We start from the raw sequence: 20,979 nt of genomic DNA, 5'->3' as shown, positions 1-20,979 counted from the left end.
ATGTAAATATTTTTGAAGACAGAGATTTGCCAAATTGGTTGTGAGCCATAGGTTGAAAACCTCTGATGTATGGAAACTTTAACCATATGGGAACCATATGGGTTAACCATATAAGCTAGGAGAGAAGTGAATGCCATAATTGTCCTCCCATTCTGGAAAGTACATGCTACTTATGTGTATCTCACTCACCCCCCTCAGAAATAAATGTTATTAATATGAATAAATGAAGAAAGGAAAATAAATTAAAGCTACAACATATGAAAATAAAAATAATTCCTGTAAAATATCATTTTGGCTTGCTGTTGTTTGTGTGTTTATTTTGGTTTGTTTTGGTTTGTTGAGTCAGGGTCTCTCTGAATAGCCTTGGCTGTCTTGGAACTCTTAGATATGTGTTGATATGGATCAGTTAATGAACTGACAATATTACAAACAGGAATTATAGACTTTGATGTCAAAATAATTGAAGCTTCTCCCAAAGAAGGAAAAATTCATCAACTGATCAAAATAACAAGCAGTCTGATTTCCAAAACGAGAGGTATATTTCATTCAATCATCTTAGTAAAGCCTAAAAGCTGAACATAATCCCATCAAATACAACTAGTCCCCAGATGCAGACTCACCTGTGCACAGCCTTGGCCGCTTGTCTTTGTACTGCCACACTGCGGCCCTGTAGTGCATAAATTGCTGCCGTAAGAAGGCAGCTGTGATAATCGTTTTTGCGTTTGATATGCTTCAGTAACTCATTCAGTGCTGCTTTTGACAGTGTGGCATCGTGCATTGCCAACCCTAGAGCACACAGTGCTTGAAGACTTTCTGCAGTTGGTTCCTTTAAAATAGAGCTATAAATAAATATTTAATAGTCTGTTAGCCATTAGTACAGTAGTCTAATATCTATCAAGATGTTTTACTTAGTACAAAAAGCTATTTACTTAAACATTCATTAAAATAAGCCAATTTTGTGCTTAAAATAAAAAGAATTCTTTACATTTAAATATAAGAATTATCTGAGAGGAGCAAAATAACAATGGTCTTTCATAGCATAAATTGACAAATCTCATTTCAAGTCATTACGTCTATGTTTTAGAAACATATAAATTAGCCTCTTTGAGTCTCAGTATTAGGTAGATAATGAGAACAATTTTAGTAAAATGTTTAGTTTTAATAAAGCTCTATTTAATTAAAGGAAGGTCAGAAGTGAACTAAGGAGGGGCAGCTGCTTTGTGGTAGAACAAAGTGTCAGAAAAGCACTGCAGTCCCACAGTAGTGACAGGGACCACAAACACCAGAAGCACCAGGTTTTAGTACAGCATGGGTCAGGTGGGTGGCAGGTAGCAGGAGGCTCTCTCTGACAGAGGAGCTACAGCTGAGAGACTGAGGACGTTCCCTGGTCTCCTCAGCACAGAACCTGACCTTGCATGCTTCTAGCTGAAGAAGAAAGGAGACCCAGGGCCCCTAGGGCTGGCACTAGAGAATGGGTTCTCAGCCCTTCCCAGCAAAGTCACACAGAGTTGAAACTGGAAGCCATTTTCAGGTCTTATCACTTTCCCTCACTGCTTAGAGGGTCAGAAACCTCTTCATTTTTGTATATATAGGTTCCAAGGGTCTCTTCTCATCATGGCACATCAAGCAGTCAAGGACAGTGCAGACCAGGTAAGAGATTTTCAGTGTAACAGACATTCCTCCCTTTGGGACTGAGGGGCAGCTATGGAAGCAATGTGCTGTTCCTTGTCACAGAAACCAAGGAGAGCATCTATGTATGGTAGTGGAACCAGACTCTTCCTGAAGCGGGGAGGGGCCTTCTGTCCTGTGAGGATTCGTACCACTCACAAGCTCAGCAAACCTCATTGATAAACACTTTCTAATAGTCTGTATTAGCCATCTACTGCTCCTGAAGAATTGCAGCCAATCTTCTAAAACAAAACAAACAAGCTTCAAGAACTCAACAAGTACGGTATAAATAACTGCACTATTCCAGCTCATGTTAACTTGTTCTGAAACCAGAACTATGTTAGTTCCACAGGTATCTTTAAAGATACTTTAAATGAACCTTTTCTTCCTCCCTTAGATTAACTTGAAGACGAAGGGTGGGAGGAGGAGAGCCTTTTTTGAGGATCTCAGCAATCGAACAGAGTCAGCTCATGATTCCTTTCACTAAAGATTTATGGTCCATGTGGTCAATTATTCTTGATAATAAATAAGCAATATTGGACAGAGGCAAAGCTATGAATTAAGCCATGAGAGTTGACTCCACCTGTGATTGTCAACTTAGAACAAGGGAGGTCCAACTCCTTCCATGTACTTAAAAGTTCCTAAAACATTTAAAACTTATTTTACATTGTTCAAATCTCATCTTAAAGACTTTCAGGATCTGACTGGTAAGTGTTAAAGCCAGCTATACATACCATTTGAAGAGAAATGACTTGGCTGCATCCATTTTCCCTTGTTTATATTCCATTATTGCCATAGCTGTCAAGATGTGAGCTTTGTCTTGCTCTGATTTACAAACAGTCAAGGCTCTCTCATAGGCTATTACAAAGAAGAGGACAAGAAACAAAATATAAAAGTGATTCTAACTAACAGAACATGGCATTTTCCCCTCCCTAATCCACTTTTCAAAACAGATCTAACAGAAATTCCTTCTTCCTGGTTCTCTTGTTTTCAAGCAGACAGAATGAAACCTCCCATGGTTTGGCTATTCCAAAGTAACTCTGAAGATAGCTTTATGTTTGTTAGAAGTGACAATCCCCACCTCTGGCTACAGAATAGACATTGAGGTCACCTTAGGTAGAAAAGAAGACTGGGAAACACGAATGTCTGATCACACTCCTACTACAGATCATCACCTTCACCAACCAGGTAATATTTAAGTGTACTGTATACATATTGGCAGAGCCCATGTTTATCAGAATTTCTTCAGTTAAATTTTTTGGAAAAATAAAAATAAATTACTAACAAAAGCTAGGGCTTTTGCTTATCAAAAGAATTTCATTTAAGCAGTATAGAATAGTAAGTATCTGTTCTCAAATGCCAACTTACACATCCACCATGAAGACCTGTGCCTCAGCCTCCTCAAACGTCCAACTGACGCTCCCTTTAATTTCTTCATTAGGGTTATTCATCATCATCCCACACTAGTGAGATGGTGTTTTATGGCTCCTGACTCCTAGTCACATTTTAGTAAACACTGCAACCCCAGAGCTGGAGATACGGTTTAGCAGTTAAGAGCATGGGCTGCTCTTCTAGAGGATCAAGGTTCAATTCCCAGCATCCACACAGTAGCTCACAACTATCTATAACTCCAGTGTTCTCTTCTGGCCTCCAAGGACATTAGGCATACAATCGTGAACTAACATACATGAACTGACACATATAAATTTTTAAAATTTTAACGAGTGAACTAAATAAAGTCCTGCAACCCTACCACAATCCCTGTATCCTATTTCTCTGACAAAGTTCAAGGGGCATGATTACTTGCCTGAGCCGCTCTCTTTATATAGGCCCTTCATAAACAATGCCAGTGCAAACCCAATGATGTCCTCCAGCTCCACAAGGGGCGTCGACTTAAAGGCCTGGATAGCTCTGTCATAGTCACCAATGGAGCTAAGAAGGAAGCACAACTTACTTGTAAAATAAAAATGTTAATTTTGGTTATACAAAAATATTCAGACTTATTCACTCGACTACATTTAATGACTTAACTACATGTCCTTTTGTTATAGTAATTTGGCAAATAAAATACATTACTGCTCAAGTTGTTGAAAAGAATTAAAGTAGAAGGCACACATAAATAGAGTGGATCTGACTGCACCTCATAAATTATATGTGAAAATGAATGGCTCTGCAAAATTCTAGTTACTCTCTTAAACACTTTGTTTTTTCTTCACAAACATTACTTAAATCCCATTATAAGAACAATTTCAGGTTGGCTTTTATTAAAAAATATCTAATTTTTACATTTACTATGTTAGTTAAATATTACCCTAAGAGTATGGATCTAGATTCTTCAGTAAGTTATAAATATTTAGTCAAGAGTGAAAACCTAGCCTTCCTACAAACAATTTACCTATACAGCCATTCTTTGGATGGCATATTGACAAAATAAAATTCCGAGAAATTTTTATTGTTTTGTATTTCAATATATAGTCAGAAAAACTAACATGCATTAGGGATCATAATAGTGAAATAGCTGGCTGTTTATCTTCCATGAAGTCACATAAAGTCACCTGACATCACCTAACAATATCTTTCATTTATGTATTTGTGTGTCTGTCTGTCTGTGTGAGTCTATGTCACATGCATGTGGGTGACAGTAGAGGCTGGAAGAGGGTATCGGATCCCTAGAAGCTTGAGTTATAGGTGGTTGTAAGCTGCCTCACGTAGGTGCTGGAAACCAAACTCAGGACCTCTGGAGGAGCAGTGAGCACTCTAAATTGCTGAGCCAACTCTCCCACCCCAAGTCTTATCTAAATTAATATTTCTGAGACTCTTCTGGTACTTATCACTATAATCTAAAAGTTTCTTATAAATGTTATAGAAATATTTTTAAACACCATATTAATCTTTGAAGCTATAAATGGAAGTTAAAAATCCAAGCAACCTTTGCTTCAAATATGAGTTTATAAATATAAAACATAGTACAACTAAGCTCCAATTTTAAAAGAAGGCTATCCTTTGATAGATTATTTGTAAATATGTACATATATACTTCTTTAAATGAAAAATTTCAGAAATGTATAGGGAGAGAAGAGTAAGGGAAAGGAGGAAGGGGATATCACCATTATGGCTTTGTCTTTGAAACAGAAACTTGAAGCCAGCTGACAGATTATTAACATGTTACACATGAGTGGTGGCTACTCAACAACTTACACACTATAGCTTCTTGTGTACCATGAGCATCTATGTTCAAGATATTTCCAAATAAAACCAAATGGGGACTAAAGAGATGCTCGGTGGTTAAAGCATACACTGCTCTCTAGACCCATGGCAGTGCCTAGCACCCACTCTCGGTGGCTCAGGACAGTCTATTAACTCAGGTTACAAGTGCTCCAAACCCTTTCTGGCACCTCTAGGCATCAGACACACATGTTTCACATACATACATACATACATACATACATACATACATACATACAGATACTCACATAGACACATGAAATAAAAATAAATAATTCTTTTTCTTAAAAGAAAATAAATGGCAAATTTTCTATAGAATGTAATATTTTCTTCAAAGATAGTCTATATGAAACATCAAACTTAAGAAGATGAAATGCTTGTTTTTTATACTAGATATCCTCTACTTCAACAAAACAGAGTTAATTCTACCAACTACTAAAATATAAGAGTTTAAAAAAACTTAATAGGCAACCAGCAAAATTTCTCATGAATGGACTTGCTTAAGTTATGGTGGGGACAGGAAGAACTGGCTACCTCATGCCTCCATGTGCAGCTCCTTAGGAGAGGTAAAGACTGACCCAAAAGTACCAAGCTGCAATTTAATGCTTCAAACGAGACCATTCAAATTTAGGGCAACTATAGATCTAAGAACTCAGCCATGAGTCATAAACCCTCTCCCTAGCCATCTGTGCTAGGTGGGCTAGCTAGGGGGCTAGCCTCAACCCCTTAAAGCAACTGTCTGCCTGTTCTTTTCAGTCAGCAGACTGAGAGAACCTAAGGGAAGCCTAGCTACATGTCCTGAACTTTCTGTACTATATCAAAGGAGCTCCTAGACCATAATATTTATTTCCAATTTAAATATACAACCAATCCAAATTCCCCCCATTCCCCAACTAGTTAAGTAGGCTTCTATTCGAGAATTGGTCCTCTATCCAGTCCATAAAACATGGGCTCCAAGAGTCACTCTTCAGAAGGCACACTCAGGCTAGTTGTTAAGAGTACAGAAAGTTTAACACATTCTGGCCCGTGGAGTAAGGTATTCCAGGGTTCTGGATACTACTCTTCCCATCTGCAGGGACAAGATTTTCCCTAAGACACAGATTCATAGAATTCATGAGGAAAAACATCCTTACCATAACAATCTACCCCAGTTTCTTACTGCAACATTATAAGTATGTTGGTCTTCAGCAGAACGTAACAGTGCAGTTGCCCTTAAAAAAAAAAACAAAAAACAAAAACAAGGTATTTTGAATTCTGTATGTGCAACATTTTATTTTACATATTCCTCCTGACCTATATCCATAGATTTATATTCATTTGTTTCAATTCTACTAATTCTTTAATGCTATTAATGGCCACTTATTCATATTTCAGTAAGTTTATACCACAAAGGCACATAAATATATTTAAATTTTAGGTTGTCAGTAAAATGTAACATACTTACTCTTTTTTCACAAGACATTTATTATTGCATGTGAGTTATAAATATTCTAAAATATGTAATCGAAACATAAGCAATGACCATATCCATGTTATATTTTGACACACCAATATTTACAGAAGACACTCTTAAAAATACTTATGTAGGAAGGCAGAAAAATTGAATGCTTTCATGTGCTCTGACGATCTCCACACAGAAACACTAAAAGACAATGCGTTGACAGAAAAGATAAGAGGTCCCGCTGCGCTTAGACTACATTTACCAAGAGCTAAAGCCAACCTTTTCTTCTCCCACTGTGTTCTCTGTAGGCAAGGAGGGAAATGTCCTAAAAGCTAACTTTATTCTTTTAATGATTTCTTTCTTTTCTCTTTAAAAAGAGTCTGTCAGGAGAAATATCAAAAAAGGTTTTTTTGTTTGTTTGTTTGTTTTAATCTACTTGATGTTGCATGAAAAACAACTTGTTCAAAAAACATAAATGCTACAAAAATTAAAACTACACTTCTGATTAAATTTATGTACTATTTATGCTTCAAGCCTCAAATATCACAACATATAATAGTTGCTGTGGTCAGTTAAAAAGGAGTGGTACGTATTCATGGGACTGAAGCTTGGTGATGTCAGAGTCAGCAACGTCTACAATAACAAGAGTGTAGTAAAAAAAAAAAAAGAAGCAAACACTGTGAGCTGTCTAGTTTTATGTGTTAACTGCTATACTCTATATTTTATTTACTCTAAGTTTACTGACATTGTAATAAGAAAATTGTGGGGGGTTGTTTTGTTTTGTTGTTTTCTTAGTAAACCTTCCAGCAACTGAAAAAAATAACATCATTGTATAACCTCCAATACCATCTAGTGATTATTACTTTGAACTATATGGGAATTCGCAAAAGAATGTAGTTAATTATTTGGGATACTTCATATCTTCTGAATATTTACTTACATCTGAAATAGTGGTGTGCCTTAAAGCTAGGCAATCAGCTCTTTTAGTAGTTATTTAGTAGTTACTCATGAAATGAATAGTTATTTTCATGCTGACTTAACCTTATAAAGGAAAAATAGTTTGTTTCATTTCCTACCAGTCTCTAGGATAGTCACTACACTCTAGTACATGGGTTTTTTTTTGTGTTAAATATAGCAAACTCCTTCCATTTGGGAGTACTTGCTATCACTCAATATAAAATGCACCTTCCCATTTCTCTGACCCTAGAGCCTATTCTAATTCTTCCTTAGCAACAGTTAGTAACCAGATATTATTAGCTTATTGAGTATCTCCCATTGAGGAGTTCCATGAGATGAGGGCCTCTGTTTATCTTAATTCCCTGATAAATTTTTCATGCCAAGGACACTGCTTGGCACCCCGTATCCAACAAACATTTATTTACACAAACAAATATGTGATAGATAATAAGGTAAGTCAAGCAAATATTCATGTTGTTATTACCTGTCTGACTACAGGGGATAGATTTTTTAAAACAGAATCTTCGAGGATTTGTTTTGTGCCCTGATCTGTGACCCACACCCTAGGCAATGGAACCCAAAATGCAGCTGAAAGCTTGGAACTGCATCTTTCCACCTTCCACAAGGTATTACAATGACGACCAGGAAAGGTGACAAAAATCGCATTAGTTCTTTTGTGAAGAGACTATAAACAGTAAGAGCAGTGACAACATGGTGAGTGACCAAAGGAGCACAAGCCTACCTCTGGTACGCCTCGGCGGCTTCCTTTTTCAGCTGCAGATGCTCGTTTAAATAACCCAACATTGTGAAAGCTGAAGCGGAATTCTGAATTCTTTCTGGAAATTCACAAATATCTTTAATTTGTATATTCATCCTGACTATATTTACAAAAATAACATAAATTCTTCTTGTTTCAGTATCTCAAAACGAACTGAGTTGATGGTATTATTAAGAATAATCGTCTAATTTATCTTGAACATACCAGTGATCTTTGATAATTTTTCTAAATTACTGAATAATCTTGAAGAGTTATGTGAGGTTTTTAGTTATATTTATAATTTAAACATGTTTTCTTCAAGCCCTTGGAACACAACAGCTCTAACTGAGATGTCTCCATCAAATCCCTCCCCTCAGAGCTCAAAGAACTCAGCAGAAGAGGAAGAAAGAGTCTAAGGGCCAGAGAGGATGGAGAATACCAAAACAAGGCTCTCTGAATCAACTAAGCAAAGCTCATATGAACTCACAGAGGATGAAGAAGCAAGCACAGGGTTGGACACACACACACACACCAGCTATCATCTTAGTGCCCACTCTTGGGGCTCTTTTCCTTCTGTCCGGTTACATTGTCCAGCCTTAATGCAATAGTTTTTGTTTTATCTTATGTTTTATCTTGTTATGTTTGGTTTAAAAAAAAAAAACACGTTTACCTTAAAGTAAAATTATTTGAAATTATAACCCACCAAAATTAGTTCCAACACTATATTCAGGATTTTAAAAAATTTTTATTAGTTCTTATAAAATTTCATACTTTCTGGGGGGAGCTAACCAATTAAACCTCTTAAGATTTAATTTACCAATGATTTTCTCTTGGTGGCTCTATATGTTGTAAAAAAATAATTCAGTTCCTCATACCAGGAACAGAGAAATGGATCTAGGCACACTCTTGCTCTTTTTTTTTTGATTTAAAGATTTATTTATTATTGTATGTAAGTATACTGTAGCTGTCTTTAGACACACCAGAACAGGGCATCTCATTATCGATGGTTGTGAGACACCATGTGGTGGCTGGGATTTGAACTCAGGATCTTTGGAAAAGCAGTCAGTGCTCTTAACCACTGAGCCATGTCACCAGCCCAGATTTGGCACTTTGAATGTAGTATTTTCCAATTTTAATATTGAAAGTGCACTGCATTGGACAAAAAAAAAAAAAACATTACCTTATCCAGTTCACTTAAGGTAGTACTGAAGAACAGGTTTTCACATCCCCAGCGGTGTTTAATGAGGTATAAGGCAAGTAAGAGTCTTATGTGGTAGGCGGGTTTTAACATCAGAGGAAAATCATAGTCCAAGTCATTCTCTAAATCCCTAAGATCACTCTACAAGATCACAATACCATAGGGAAGAGTTAGAAGCTCCATACGCCATGTTACATGAACTTAGTAGGACAGACAGAGATGGTCTAGACACGCTCATCAGATTCTCTCTTTGTTCTATTTCTACTATGTTAGTGTTTCTGGCCAAGCACACAGCATTTACACAAGTCTATGAAAATAGTTCCACTGTTTAAGAATCAGCTGTGCACATTTGTTAGAAAATTTTGTTCATCATTTTAGGTATCTGCATTTTATTAAGAGATTTACCTCTTTATCTAAATCCTTTAAGTTGTTTTAAAGTAAGGAAGGTGGCGAATAAGATTTCTGAGTTAACACTTCCTTATCTCTGGGGACTTAGCTGTGTCCTTCCTGTCAGCACACTGCAATAGATGACAACGTCCCGACATGCTCATGGCTGTGAACACATTACCCTCTCTCTCTGCACATAGTAAAGGCACAAGAGAACGGAATGTCGATTCTTAGGTAGAACCCTTTTCTGTCCTGTGTTTTATTCCATGTTATTCTGCTGCTACTTTCTATAATGACTATTTCTGCCAAGTGCCCAGCCTACCACTGTGTAGCACTCATATCTCTGAAATAGAGACAAGTTCCTAAGTAGTGGGTACCTTTCCTTTCATATCACAAGACAGTTGAAATTCAGTTGTACAGTCCACCTAAGGACTCAGTGAAGTGGAGTGAAGATAAAAAGCTGAGTGGTGGTTTTATTTTAAAAACAAAGGAAATTATTACCAGGTAAAGCTAGTAAACTTTACCACTCTGCCAGTTTCCTAAATCTAAGTGTATTTTTTCCAACATTTTACAGGGTAATCAGGAGTTAACAGGAAAGGGTAACATCCCTGGGTGTGGGCTCAGAGTTTCCTATATATTCTCTTTTCTAATTCTCCTAACTATAACTATACAACTTGGGAATTGTGATCTTTTTCCTCAAAGATGAAGTAAGTATAAGCTAAGGGAAGTAAAATGTCTGGTGCCCACACTGAGAAGGACTAGAGGAAAGACAGCAGCAGTGACTCAGAACCACTAACTTTCTGCACACTTCCATTAGCACAAGGATATCTTCAGTCAGAAAGAAATAAAGGGGGGTTAATCACTTTTTCAAAGTCATTACTTTCATTTAATAATTGTACTCCTTCCAAGTAGCAACAAAAAGTCACGTTAGCATCTGAATGGGTGAATTTTAAAAAATTAAATCATTTCAGGAGTGTGCTACTGCACTATATCCAATACTTACCTACATATTTACAGAGAACGCCCTGTGCCGCAGGGATAGCATTCATTTCAAGGATGTTGTACTGGTACAGCTCTGTTTCTCTGTTGCTCTTGTCTTGTAATGTAGTACAAACCCAATATGCATAACCTATTGCTCCTTCAGTCTTAAAAAAAAAAAAAAAGAACTTAGAATAATAAATATTTCATTAAAACTAAGAAATAAAATAGCATATTTCAATAACAATAGCATCATAGCTTAGTCTTCCTTAAGCCCCTTTAACAAAAGATTCCATGGGGGAAAATGGTTGGGATCAATTTAATATCGCTTCTCTAAACCTGAGGAAAATCAAATGCAATAAAGAGTAAAAAACAGAGGCTTGCCAGATGGGCTGATTTTCCCCTTCTCGGACCATTTCCACAGGTTAAACAAAACTAACTCAATGTATCTCCAGAGCCTAGTTATCAACTAAAGCCATCATGTCTATTCTTTCTTATAATCTCAATTTCTTTTCAATATTACTCTTATTACATGTAATAAATCTCAATGTGGAGGCTGGAGACACAGCTCAGTGGTTAAGAGCACTGGCTGCTCTTACACAAGACCCAGACTCAGCTCGCAGCACCCACATCATAGCTCACAACTGTCTGTATTATCAGCCCCAGGCCCTCCAATGCCCTCCTCTGGCCTCCATGGACACCTGGCACACACTTGGTGCCATACAGACATACAGGCAAGCAAAACACCCATAAACAGAAAAATAAATCAATAAAAAATGTAATCTCCCTGTCACTTTTTCATCAGCTTGAACACTGAAGATAAAAACAAATATTTCCCATAAAGACAGTTTATCTGCGATAAGACAGAGTAAAGACAATAGCTATCGTTAACATTTTATACCACTTTATACCTCTATGCCACTATTTGTTTTGTTTCTTTTACTTTTTATTTCTGGTTTTGGTTTTTTGAGGCAGAACTTAATGTAGCTCAGGCTGACTTCACACTTGCTCTGTAGCTGGACATGGCCTTGAACTCCGGATCCTCCTGCTCGACCTCTGGAGGGCCAGTATTCCCAGACTCTTATTCATCTTGTTAGCAAGGATAATGTTTGCCCAAGAAGAACATTCAGACTCTTACATGCATACTGAGCTCTGTAGTGTGCCTGAAGAGATCCATGGTATCATAACTTCCAACTCTTTCTGCAATAAGAGCCTATTAAAAGAATTTTTAAAACATTTTAATTAATTTAAAAGAAATAAAAATGATGATAATAAATGGTTTTAGAAAAACCAGAGATTTACAAGGTATACTTCAAAGCAAAGTTAACTTTCACTTCCATGTTCCCATTTTTAACTAAGGCTATGAGTAGTATCCTGAGATAATTATTTTAGAGAACAAAATATTAAACATTTAACATGTGGGTAACTCTGTTAGTATTTATTAATCTGGAGTAACACAACGGACCCTGGAAGAATCTCATCATAAGATTGACATCTGGCAGAAATACAATCCCAGTGTTCCCAGTCTAATACCTGATACAGAGAACAGCACAAAATGCCCTGCTCCCAGGTGCCACTGCACTTAATGAGGAGATTGCCCTGCTATTTCTGCTCGAATCAGAGAACTCAAATTAGACTATGGTACAAAACCACAGTAAGAGACACACCTAGTCTTTAACTAAGGTTTCTGATGCATGTGGTGCTACTGCTGCTGAACTATTCAGCAATTCATTACAATTCAGACAAGTCATCCAGTCACCAGCAATACAGTTTTTTTAACTGATATGACTAGAGTAAAATAATCAGTGACAGATCCAAGCTACTAACAATGAACCTGATTCTATGTGGCAGTACAGAAATCTAAACTTGGTCAAAGAGAAAATACTCCTAAGTACACATCACAATATGAAGATTTTATAGAAAATTAGAAAACAACAACCATAATAATCTTTGTAAACGTGAATAATCTTTGCAAATGCAAGCTTATCAATAGTTCTAGGTTGATTTCTTAGGCAAACTAATAATCACATTCATGGGATTCAAAGTTTAATAACTGCCAGCTGGGTCACAATATTTACAACATCTGAGTTTAAATGTCTACATCTTTAAAGAGTATAGCAGTAGCCATAACTCAAAGAATTGACAACAGATAAACTAAAATTCTGTATTCAAAGCCCAATGATTGGCATGCAATGAGTTTTCAAATGCTACATGCAATATTATCAACATTAGCACTAATAAGAGGTTATTTTACAATGATAAGTTTGTTAATGATTGTTGTATCTTACCTGTCCAATCCAGCACAATAAATAAGATGGATCAAGGGACTGAGCCATTTTGAACGCTTCATGGGCTTGCTAGGAAAAAAACCAAAATGTAAAAAATATCACATCAAGCCATTTCATAAACTTCAATGGTTTAAAAAGCATAAGAAAATTCAAACCTGTCATGAATATACATAAATATAAAATTCCGTTACTAAAGCACAACTAGAATTCATGTTTTAGCTACACAGTCTTAGAGATTCCTCTACAAGTGAAGAGCTCTGGTCCCCTACAAAGTGATAATACTATAGGTCTCTATCTTTATTTGGATCTCAATCTCTATCTGTAGGTCTCTGTCACCTAGTCTGCACAACTTTCAATACCATGTGCTAACTATGTATAAAATAAAAGATTAAATAAAGCTGAATATAGTTCCCCTTATTGAGGGAATAACACACACAACCAATGAAGCTGAAGATATGACCTGCTCCTGAAGAAAGAGAGATTAACAACACAATTCTACAATAGGCAGTCAAGCAACATTAAAGATACCTCTTGGACTGTAAGTTCATATGTTCCCTTGCCCCTGCTTTAAAAACAAAAACAATAACACACTTAGTCCATACTGCTTTCTGCTGTTTCTGTATATTTCATGTGGTGTCAGGAAAGACTTTCTTTTAAGAAGAAAACTCATCAACGATTGTGCCTAGTGAACATGAGACTGAACCTAGAGCCTTGCCCACAACAAGTGTTTTCTTTCACTGAGCTACACAAAACTACAACACATTTACATATGTCAAAATCTAATTTATGAATTTATTTCAATTTACAATCTTACAAAGCTAATCATTGTTGCAGTTAGTGACTACATAGAATCACTCACTTAAAAGAATATTTTTTTAAAAATATTTAAATAATTTTTAAAAAATACAGAACATTTTTCTGTCAAAGGACTGGATCTAGCACACTGACTACACTAAGAAACAGTAAGATGTGGCACTTTCCTTGACTTCCCACATATGGCCTATAACATGATTCCAGGTACTCCGCTCCATCAGCTCAACTGGGAGGAATTCCACTGGGATATTTAAAGGTAATAACATTTGCTAAAGCCAAAATCTAAATTACAACATCAATGGTTAAATTTAAGATATTAAAAATTACTAATTGTCTCTCATCTTCACCCACCCAACCTTAACATGCTATACAAACAAACATCTCTTATATTTGTGCTGTTACCAAAGGAATCCATAAGAGAATTGTTTTCATCTATAAAAACTACCTAATGAGGCTGATGTTAAGAGAATGGTGTACTGGCTAGTTTTGTGTCAACCTGACACAGCTGGAGTTATCACAGAGAAAGGAGCTTCAGTTAAGGAAATGCCTCCATGAGATCCAACTGTAAGGCATTTCCTCAATTAGTGATCAAGGGGGAAAGGCCCCTTGTGGGTGGGACCATCTCTGGGCTGGTAGTCTTGGGTTCTATAAGAGAGCAGGCTGAGCAAGCCAGGAGAAGCAAGCCAGTAAAGAACATCCCTCCATGGCCTCTGCATCAGCTCCTGCTTTCTGACCTGCCTAAGTTCCAGTCTTGACTTCCTTTGGTGATGAACAGCAATGTGGAAATGTAAGCTGAATAAACCCTTTCCTCCCCAACTTATTTCTTGGTCATGATGTCTGTGCAGGAATAGAAACCGTGACTAAGACAAATGGCTACTACATAGTGAGTTCAAGGCTAGTGTGGACTATATAGAAAAACACTGTCTCAGAGGCAAAAAGGTCTTATATAAATATAAAACGAGAAGTCTCATGAGTTTCAAGGAAAAATAAGTCTTACATATTCATTATTCAACATAATAAAGTAAATGCCACACATTAACTAGGATATTTGACATACTGGATAGATAATACATATAGGATTTCTCACAATTGATAATTAATTATACCTCGATGTTTTCAGTCGCAAGGTATAACACTCCTAAGTTGGTCCATGCAGCAGCATTCTAAAAGACATTTAAAAACAAACAGGTCTCATTCAGGGACGCTTCTTTTTACAGTAGGCAGCAGTTAATACAGACTCACAAGTAGTGAAACTGGTAAAAAAAAAAAAAATAGTGGCTCTTCAGTGTTCAGCCCTAAATAGGACATCTACAGCACACCCTCCAAGGCTCAAGAAATACATGTCAGAGAACAGCAGAAAGATCGTAAGAGTTGGAGGATGGGAGGGGATGCTCAGGCTTCTGCACAGGACAACACTGGCTGTTGCACTCATGAAGTCACAGCAGCTACGGTTCCCTGCACAAGATCTGTACAAGACTGAGCACATCAGCATCCTACTGTGCAGCTGAGAGGGAGCTAACGGCTAGGCTAACGGAGAATGGGAGACGTTTTTCTACAGTGGAGTAGCTACTGTTAGCATGTTCACACTCCACAACTAACTCCCTATCCATGCTCACACAAGCAATCCAATTAAACTCAGTAGTTCTTTTAAAGAAGAAGAGAAGAAGACAGAGAAAGAGGTGGAAGAAGAGGAGAAGAAGACCACGACGACGACATGAAAGTAGGAAGGGGACTTGGGAATGAAGGGGTCAGTGGAGGAGGGAGGAAGGTAAGAGCATAGAGAGCTGGATATTCTCAAAACATCTTATGTACGTGTATAAAACTAGCAAAGAATAAATTAAACTCCTCAACATCATCCTGACAACCACATTTACACAATCACACACAAGTACACAGACACACATACTCAGTAAATAAGTATAATATTTTTAAAGTGAGAGAGACCCTTCCTCAACACAGTAGACGGTGAGAACCAACTCCATCCCAAAGTAATCCTCTGATGTCTACAGGCACACCTGCACGCACAAAATGTATTAATTTTAAAAGCAAATTAATACACGGAATTTTGCAGTTTTCTTTGTAGACACACAGAGCACTTACAATTTGTTCTGCCTGGATTGATTTGATGAAACAGTGCTGAGCAAGGGCATAATTTCCAACTCCTGAAACATACAGAACTTAAAGTAACTGAACTTTCTTGCTTGAAAACAAACATCTTATGAAATAAATAAAAGTGTTACTCAATTCTCACCATGGTAACATGCAACCACACCAAGAGCATTCCAATGTAAGTGATTATTACTGTCCAGCCTCACTGCCTTTTTCAGACACTAAAAAGAAGAGAAATTAAATTAAATTATTTCTTGAATAGCAGCATTTATAAAAATAAAATGTAGTCTAATGTTAAAACAAAGTATTAATAGCATCTTTCATAAAAACACTTGTTCATAAAAAACTTTTCATACATGCAAAGATTTCTCCAGTAACTCAGTAAGATCATTCATGCTGCTGCCTGTTTCTGCTAGATGTTGTACTTGACGGTAATAATTGATTCCAAGGTCACACCATGTATTAGATGTAGACATCAATTTTAATGCACGACCGTAACACCTACAGAAAAATAAAAATGAATGGTATAGGTGTGTTTAAAATCTAATGTTCAAATACAACTCTAATGCCAATGACTGGTAATCTCTGTAAGTCACCTTCCTCCAAGACTCAGGAGCTCATCTTTCTTTAAGACTTCTTGCCCTTCTTTTTGGCCGAGAAGGGCTCCTAAGACATGAACACGCACTTTAGATGGCGAAACAGGATGCAGACAGGTACAGGCATCTCCCACAAGTTTCCAAAGGCAAGACACATCAGCTCGATGCTGCAGGGCCCTGCCAGATAAACAAAGGCTTTCAAAATTGTGTCCAAAAGGCTGTGGCTCAGGACTTTGTATCCTTAGAACAGAAGACCTATATGCAGTCCTGACTGAGAATAATGTCAGGCTCTGTGCATGTCTCACTGGTCAAATAACAGAACTATACCCTATCACCTCCTTAGTAGAAAGAAAAAGATCTAGAAAAGGCAAGGTGGGAGGAACTGATCATTTTATGTGGCAGGAAATTTTGCATTTTTTTTTCTTTACCGTAATTGTTAAAAGTGGTCGAAGGCAAATCCCAATACCCAGCTACTACAAACTGCTATGTCACAAGCAGACGGAGCGTTTTCATAGCCTTTCCTACTCCATGAGTCTAGTCAGAACCCATTTCCTAATGTCTTCCTGAGAAACACCAAGCATTCCAGTGACCCAGCCCAGCCCCTGTGAGACTCAGAAGGATATTGTTCCTAAGTTCCTTTAAACATCTTAGTCAGATCTCTAAAGCTGACACATGAAAGGAGAAAAAAAAAGCAATAGCATTCTTTTCTTTTTTTAAACAATAAACCAACACGGATATTTTACTATTATTATTATTATATTATTTTGGTTATTTTATTTACTTACGTTTCAAATGTTGTGTCAGCTTCCCGGTCTTCCCTGCACAACCCCCATTATCTCCCCCTCCCCTTTACCCTTAAGAGGGTGCTCCCCTACCCATCCACTCTTGCCATACCTCTCTAGCATCCCTCTATGCTGGGGCATCAAGCCTCCACAGGACCAAGAGCCTCTTAAAAGCCCAAACTCATGGCTTTTCAACTTCAATTTAAAAAAAAAAAATAAGTTTTAAAATCAGCTCACTGTTATAGTTGCTCTTGGGTGTTACTGAGACTGTCTTTGAAGTTGTTTTCCTCCTGCCTTGCCTTCCCTTCCCAAGTAGTTTGGATTACAGAAATGCAGCAGTGTGCCCAGGATAGTCTATAGACTTGTTGCTGCCTGTGTGTGGGACCCAGTAAGACTCAGCGCTTCTTGGGCTCAGCCTCCCAAAACAGCAGTTAGAGGCACATGTGCAGACATAGCCAGAATGAGTGCTGGGGTTAAACTCAGGTCCTCATGCTTACCCAGCAACTGCTTTTACCTGAGAGTCATCTCCCTGACCCCTATCTAGTATGTGGACTTTTTAAAGTCATCTAACACAAATAATACATTGCACTTCTATAACATTCTAGATTTAAATTTCCCAGATTCTTTCTTAGTAGATACACCACCTTTGTCTTATATCTTCTCTCCAGGACTAATGGGAAAGCTTGTTTTTCTTTACCTTCGGCCCATCTAAAAGCAGAAGCAGACCCTCCTGATGAGTATAAAGCACACTCTGCATGTGGAGCTCCACTCCTCTATCCTGTGCAGCAGAGAACCACCACGTCAGAGTCAGGAGAAAGAGATCTAAGACGCTGACAGAGCTAATGTTGCACAAGAGGCTGCTGGCTCCCTCCTCTCTGCAGCACAGCAGCCACTACAAAGAGCATAAAAAAGTCTCTTTCTCCATGTGTAAAATAAATTCAGTTTGTATGCTACAGAATTAATTGGCTAGTCTGTTATTCTTTATGTCTGACAGTCTGAATAACTGCTATATCTAGCAGCATAGGCATAGAATTATATTCTAAATTTAGCTTTATTATACTACCAAGCAAGTAACAGTGCTAAACAAAGATGGTACTAACCGGGTGAAATATCCCAGCGCTTGTTCCACATAGTCCACAGCTTTTCCATCCAGAAAATCCACTAAGGCCACCTTCCCCAGCAACAGGTGGCACTCACCCAAACCTGCAGTCAGGGAAGGTTGTGTACCATTAAAATATACAAAAGGAACACTTAGAATAAACTTGAGATAAACCAGTTGTTCTTTTAAGAACATTTCCCAGAAAACAAGGACAGTTATTTTATAAAATTATCTCTAAATACAATCTTGATACATTTAGAAAAGATCTCAAATGTCAAGGTTCTCTTGCAATAAAAAAAAAGCACTAAAACTCACAGGAAGTTATCTGTACAGAGTTGCCTTGACTACAGATGCCAGTTTAAAAAACAGTATTCAAGACAGGTGGTGGTGGCACACGCAGAGGCAGGCGGATTTTTGAGTTCAAGGCCAGCCTGGTCTACAAGTCAGTTCCAGGACAGCCAGAGCTACACAGAGAAACCCTATTTCAAAAAAACAAAAAAACAACAACAACAACAAAAAAAAAACCCAAAAACAGTATTCAACCATTTATTTTTAAAATCTGTGTAGAAAACTATACAGTAAAAATGAAATGAAACAGTAAATTCCTCAAGTGCCAAGAAATATTTCATAAATGTAGGCTCTTTCTTTCTCTTAAGGAAAGTTTTATAAATGGAAAAAGGGAAAGAGGTGAGAGGAGAAAAAGACAAGTGATTCTAGCTGCAAACCAACACAGGATCTGAAGAAGAACCACTCAAATAAATAACAGGCTTCAGTTTATAAACGGGTAATACACTCTCAAAAACTCAAAAAGCTACTGTAACTTATAAAATAAATTTTTAAAAAGGATTAAGATATTCTGGGAATGTAGAAATACCAAAACACATGTGGTGGTTTGAATAAAAATGGCTCGCAAAGACTCTTAGTGGCACTTTGGGGGTGTGTGTCACTGGAAATTGGCTTTGAGGTTTCAGATGTCCGAGCCAGGCCCAGTGTAACTATCTGTCCCTGCTGCCCTCAGATCCAGATCCAGAGCTCTCAGTTAATTTTCCAGCACCGTGGCCTGCCTGCCACCATGCTTCTGCCATGATGACAATGAATAAACCTCTAATTGTAAGCCTGTCCCAATTAAATGGTTTCCTTTAAAAGAGACTGCTCTTCACAGCAACAGAAACTCTAACTAGGACACATAGTACCAGAGAAAAAATTTTGGAAGATATATTTGGGGTCCAATAGCTTTTGATCTGTTTATCTAAAAGTTAAATCTCTACCATATTACCACTTATGAGCTGTTGAGGAAGCAAAACTTGACCTTTTTATAATCAAATCGAATCAAATAATCAAATCAAGAAATTCTTAATAAGCAATTTGTTTCAGATACTTGCTATTGACTATATTATTTTCAAGTTATTTAAATACAGGTAGGTAGAAAATTTGGAGGTTTTATAGTTCAATATTAAAAAAGGAAGTTTTGAAAAGAAATTACCTTTTAAGGCAGGCACATAATCTTCTTTCATTTTAATGATCAGCTGATACTGTGCAATCGCCTCTGAGTACCTGCCTAGGATTTGCTGTATCGATGCCACCTTAAACACACTGTATGTGGAGTCTGGGTTGAGCTCACTGGCTTTCATAAAAGACTTCAAGGCTGTGGTGTAGCCACCTCTGCTTAAGTATGCCTCTCCTAAGGATTCCCAGCAATTGCAGTCCTTTGGGTCTGCCCTTAATGCTGCCTGTAAACTTAAACATTTAAGAAACAGGGAAAGGATTATAAATGACAGATCTCCATCCACATCTAAAGGAATGTATAAAATAAGCAATTCAGTTAAATCATCCATACGCCCCTTGATTTGCAAAGGTGGTACTTAAAACGGTCTTCTCTCTTTCTCTTACAATGTGAATGTTTTTAATAGTAAGATGACTTTCTGAAGCAATTTTTAAAAAATAAGGACCAAATGCTCTTTTGGGAATATGCTGACCATGATGTCTTTTTCTGTATTATCTGACAGAACTTGTTTTCTAACCTACCAGGATAAGTGGACGTCTCTGTTTGCCTGTCAGTCTATCAGCCTGTCAGTCCTCCTACTAAATACCTGAAATATAGGACTAAGAGGGATGCTTATCCTTCTAATCAATTTGCATTCTTATAAAAAAAAACAGATTATTTACTCTCTAGAAATTAACATACATCACAAATGACTTATCTTCACTCAATATTTTTACCCTGAAATTCAGTTCAGAACAAATGACTAAAATCCATCACATATGGGCCTCTCCAAAACGCCCTTCAAGCTGCCACCACAGTCTCCCTTGCCTAAGCCAATAAGTATCAGTGTAACAGCAGAGACCTCAGCTTTCATTACTGAAATGTCTTCTGAGGGATCTACTGAATTATGATGCCAACAAAGACTTAACGGGCTAACTCCTCAACCAAGTGCATGTCTTGACCACTTTAAATTCTACTGCCCTGCAAGAAATAAATACCCAATTAATCATAGTAACTTTTGTTACCTTTCCCTCAAAATGCATCTTGGTAAGAAACCACTTATAAAGGTCATGTGGTTAGCAAAGAAATTTAAGAACGCACTATACTGTTTAAATGTAAATACAGTAAGTCAGCTTACTCAGCCACTGCTTGAGAATGTTGGCCAGCTTTCAAATACAGTAAATACAGTAAATACAGT

The 20,979-nt window shown here is 37.3% G+C and overlaps 1 protein-coding gene across 6 annotated transcripts in view; it reads right to left on the bottom strand.

The window, feature by feature from the left end:
- The window catches only part of Ttc37 (tetratricopeptide repeat domain 37), an 89,456-nt gene that overhangs the window by 35,711 nt on the left and 32,766 nt on the right, over positions 1 to 20,979 (bottom strand). For all 6 annotated transcript variants that reach the window (XM_021180671.2, XM_029468331.1, XM_029468334.1 and 3 more), the window contains 15 exons: positions 19,782 to 20,035; positions 18,300 to 18,402; positions 16,418 to 16,594; positions 16,178 to 16,322; positions 15,964 to 16,042; positions 15,813 to 15,874; positions 14,819 to 14,875; positions 12,900 to 12,968; positions 11,750 to 11,824; positions 10,637 to 10,778; positions 8,034 to 8,127; positions 6,027 to 6,104; positions 3,476 to 3,600; positions 2,403 to 2,526; positions 621 to 839 (listed from right to left, as the gene is read on the bottom strand). In XM_021180671.2, the coding sequence (XP_021036330.1) occupies positions 621 to 839; positions 2,403 to 2,526; positions 3,476 to 3,600; positions 6,027 to 6,104; positions 8,034 to 8,127; positions 10,637 to 10,778; positions 11,750 to 11,824; positions 12,900 to 12,968; positions 14,819 to 14,875; positions 15,813 to 15,874; positions 15,964 to 16,042; positions 16,178 to 16,322; positions 16,418 to 16,594; positions 18,300 to 18,402; positions 19,782 to 20,035 (1,803 nt within the window). The remainder of the gene's footprint in view (positions 1 to 620; positions 840 to 2,402; positions 2,527 to 3,475; positions 3,601 to 6,026; positions 6,105 to 8,033; positions 8,128 to 10,636; positions 10,779 to 11,749; positions 11,825 to 12,899; positions 12,969 to 14,818; positions 14,876 to 15,812; positions 15,875 to 15,963; positions 16,043 to 16,177; positions 16,323 to 16,417; positions 16,595 to 18,299; positions 18,403 to 19,781; positions 20,036 to 20,979) is intronic.

Source organism: Mus caroli, chromosome 13 (assembly GCF_900094665.2).
Source record: "Mus caroli chromosome 13, CAROLI_EIJ_v1.1, whole genome shotgun sequence".
NCBI classification, from domain to species: Eukaryota; Metazoa; Chordata; class Mammalia; order Rodentia; family Muridae; genus Mus; species Mus caroli.
Note: the sequence above shows the minus strand (reverse complement) of the source record. Positions and strands in the feature narration are given on the sequence as shown.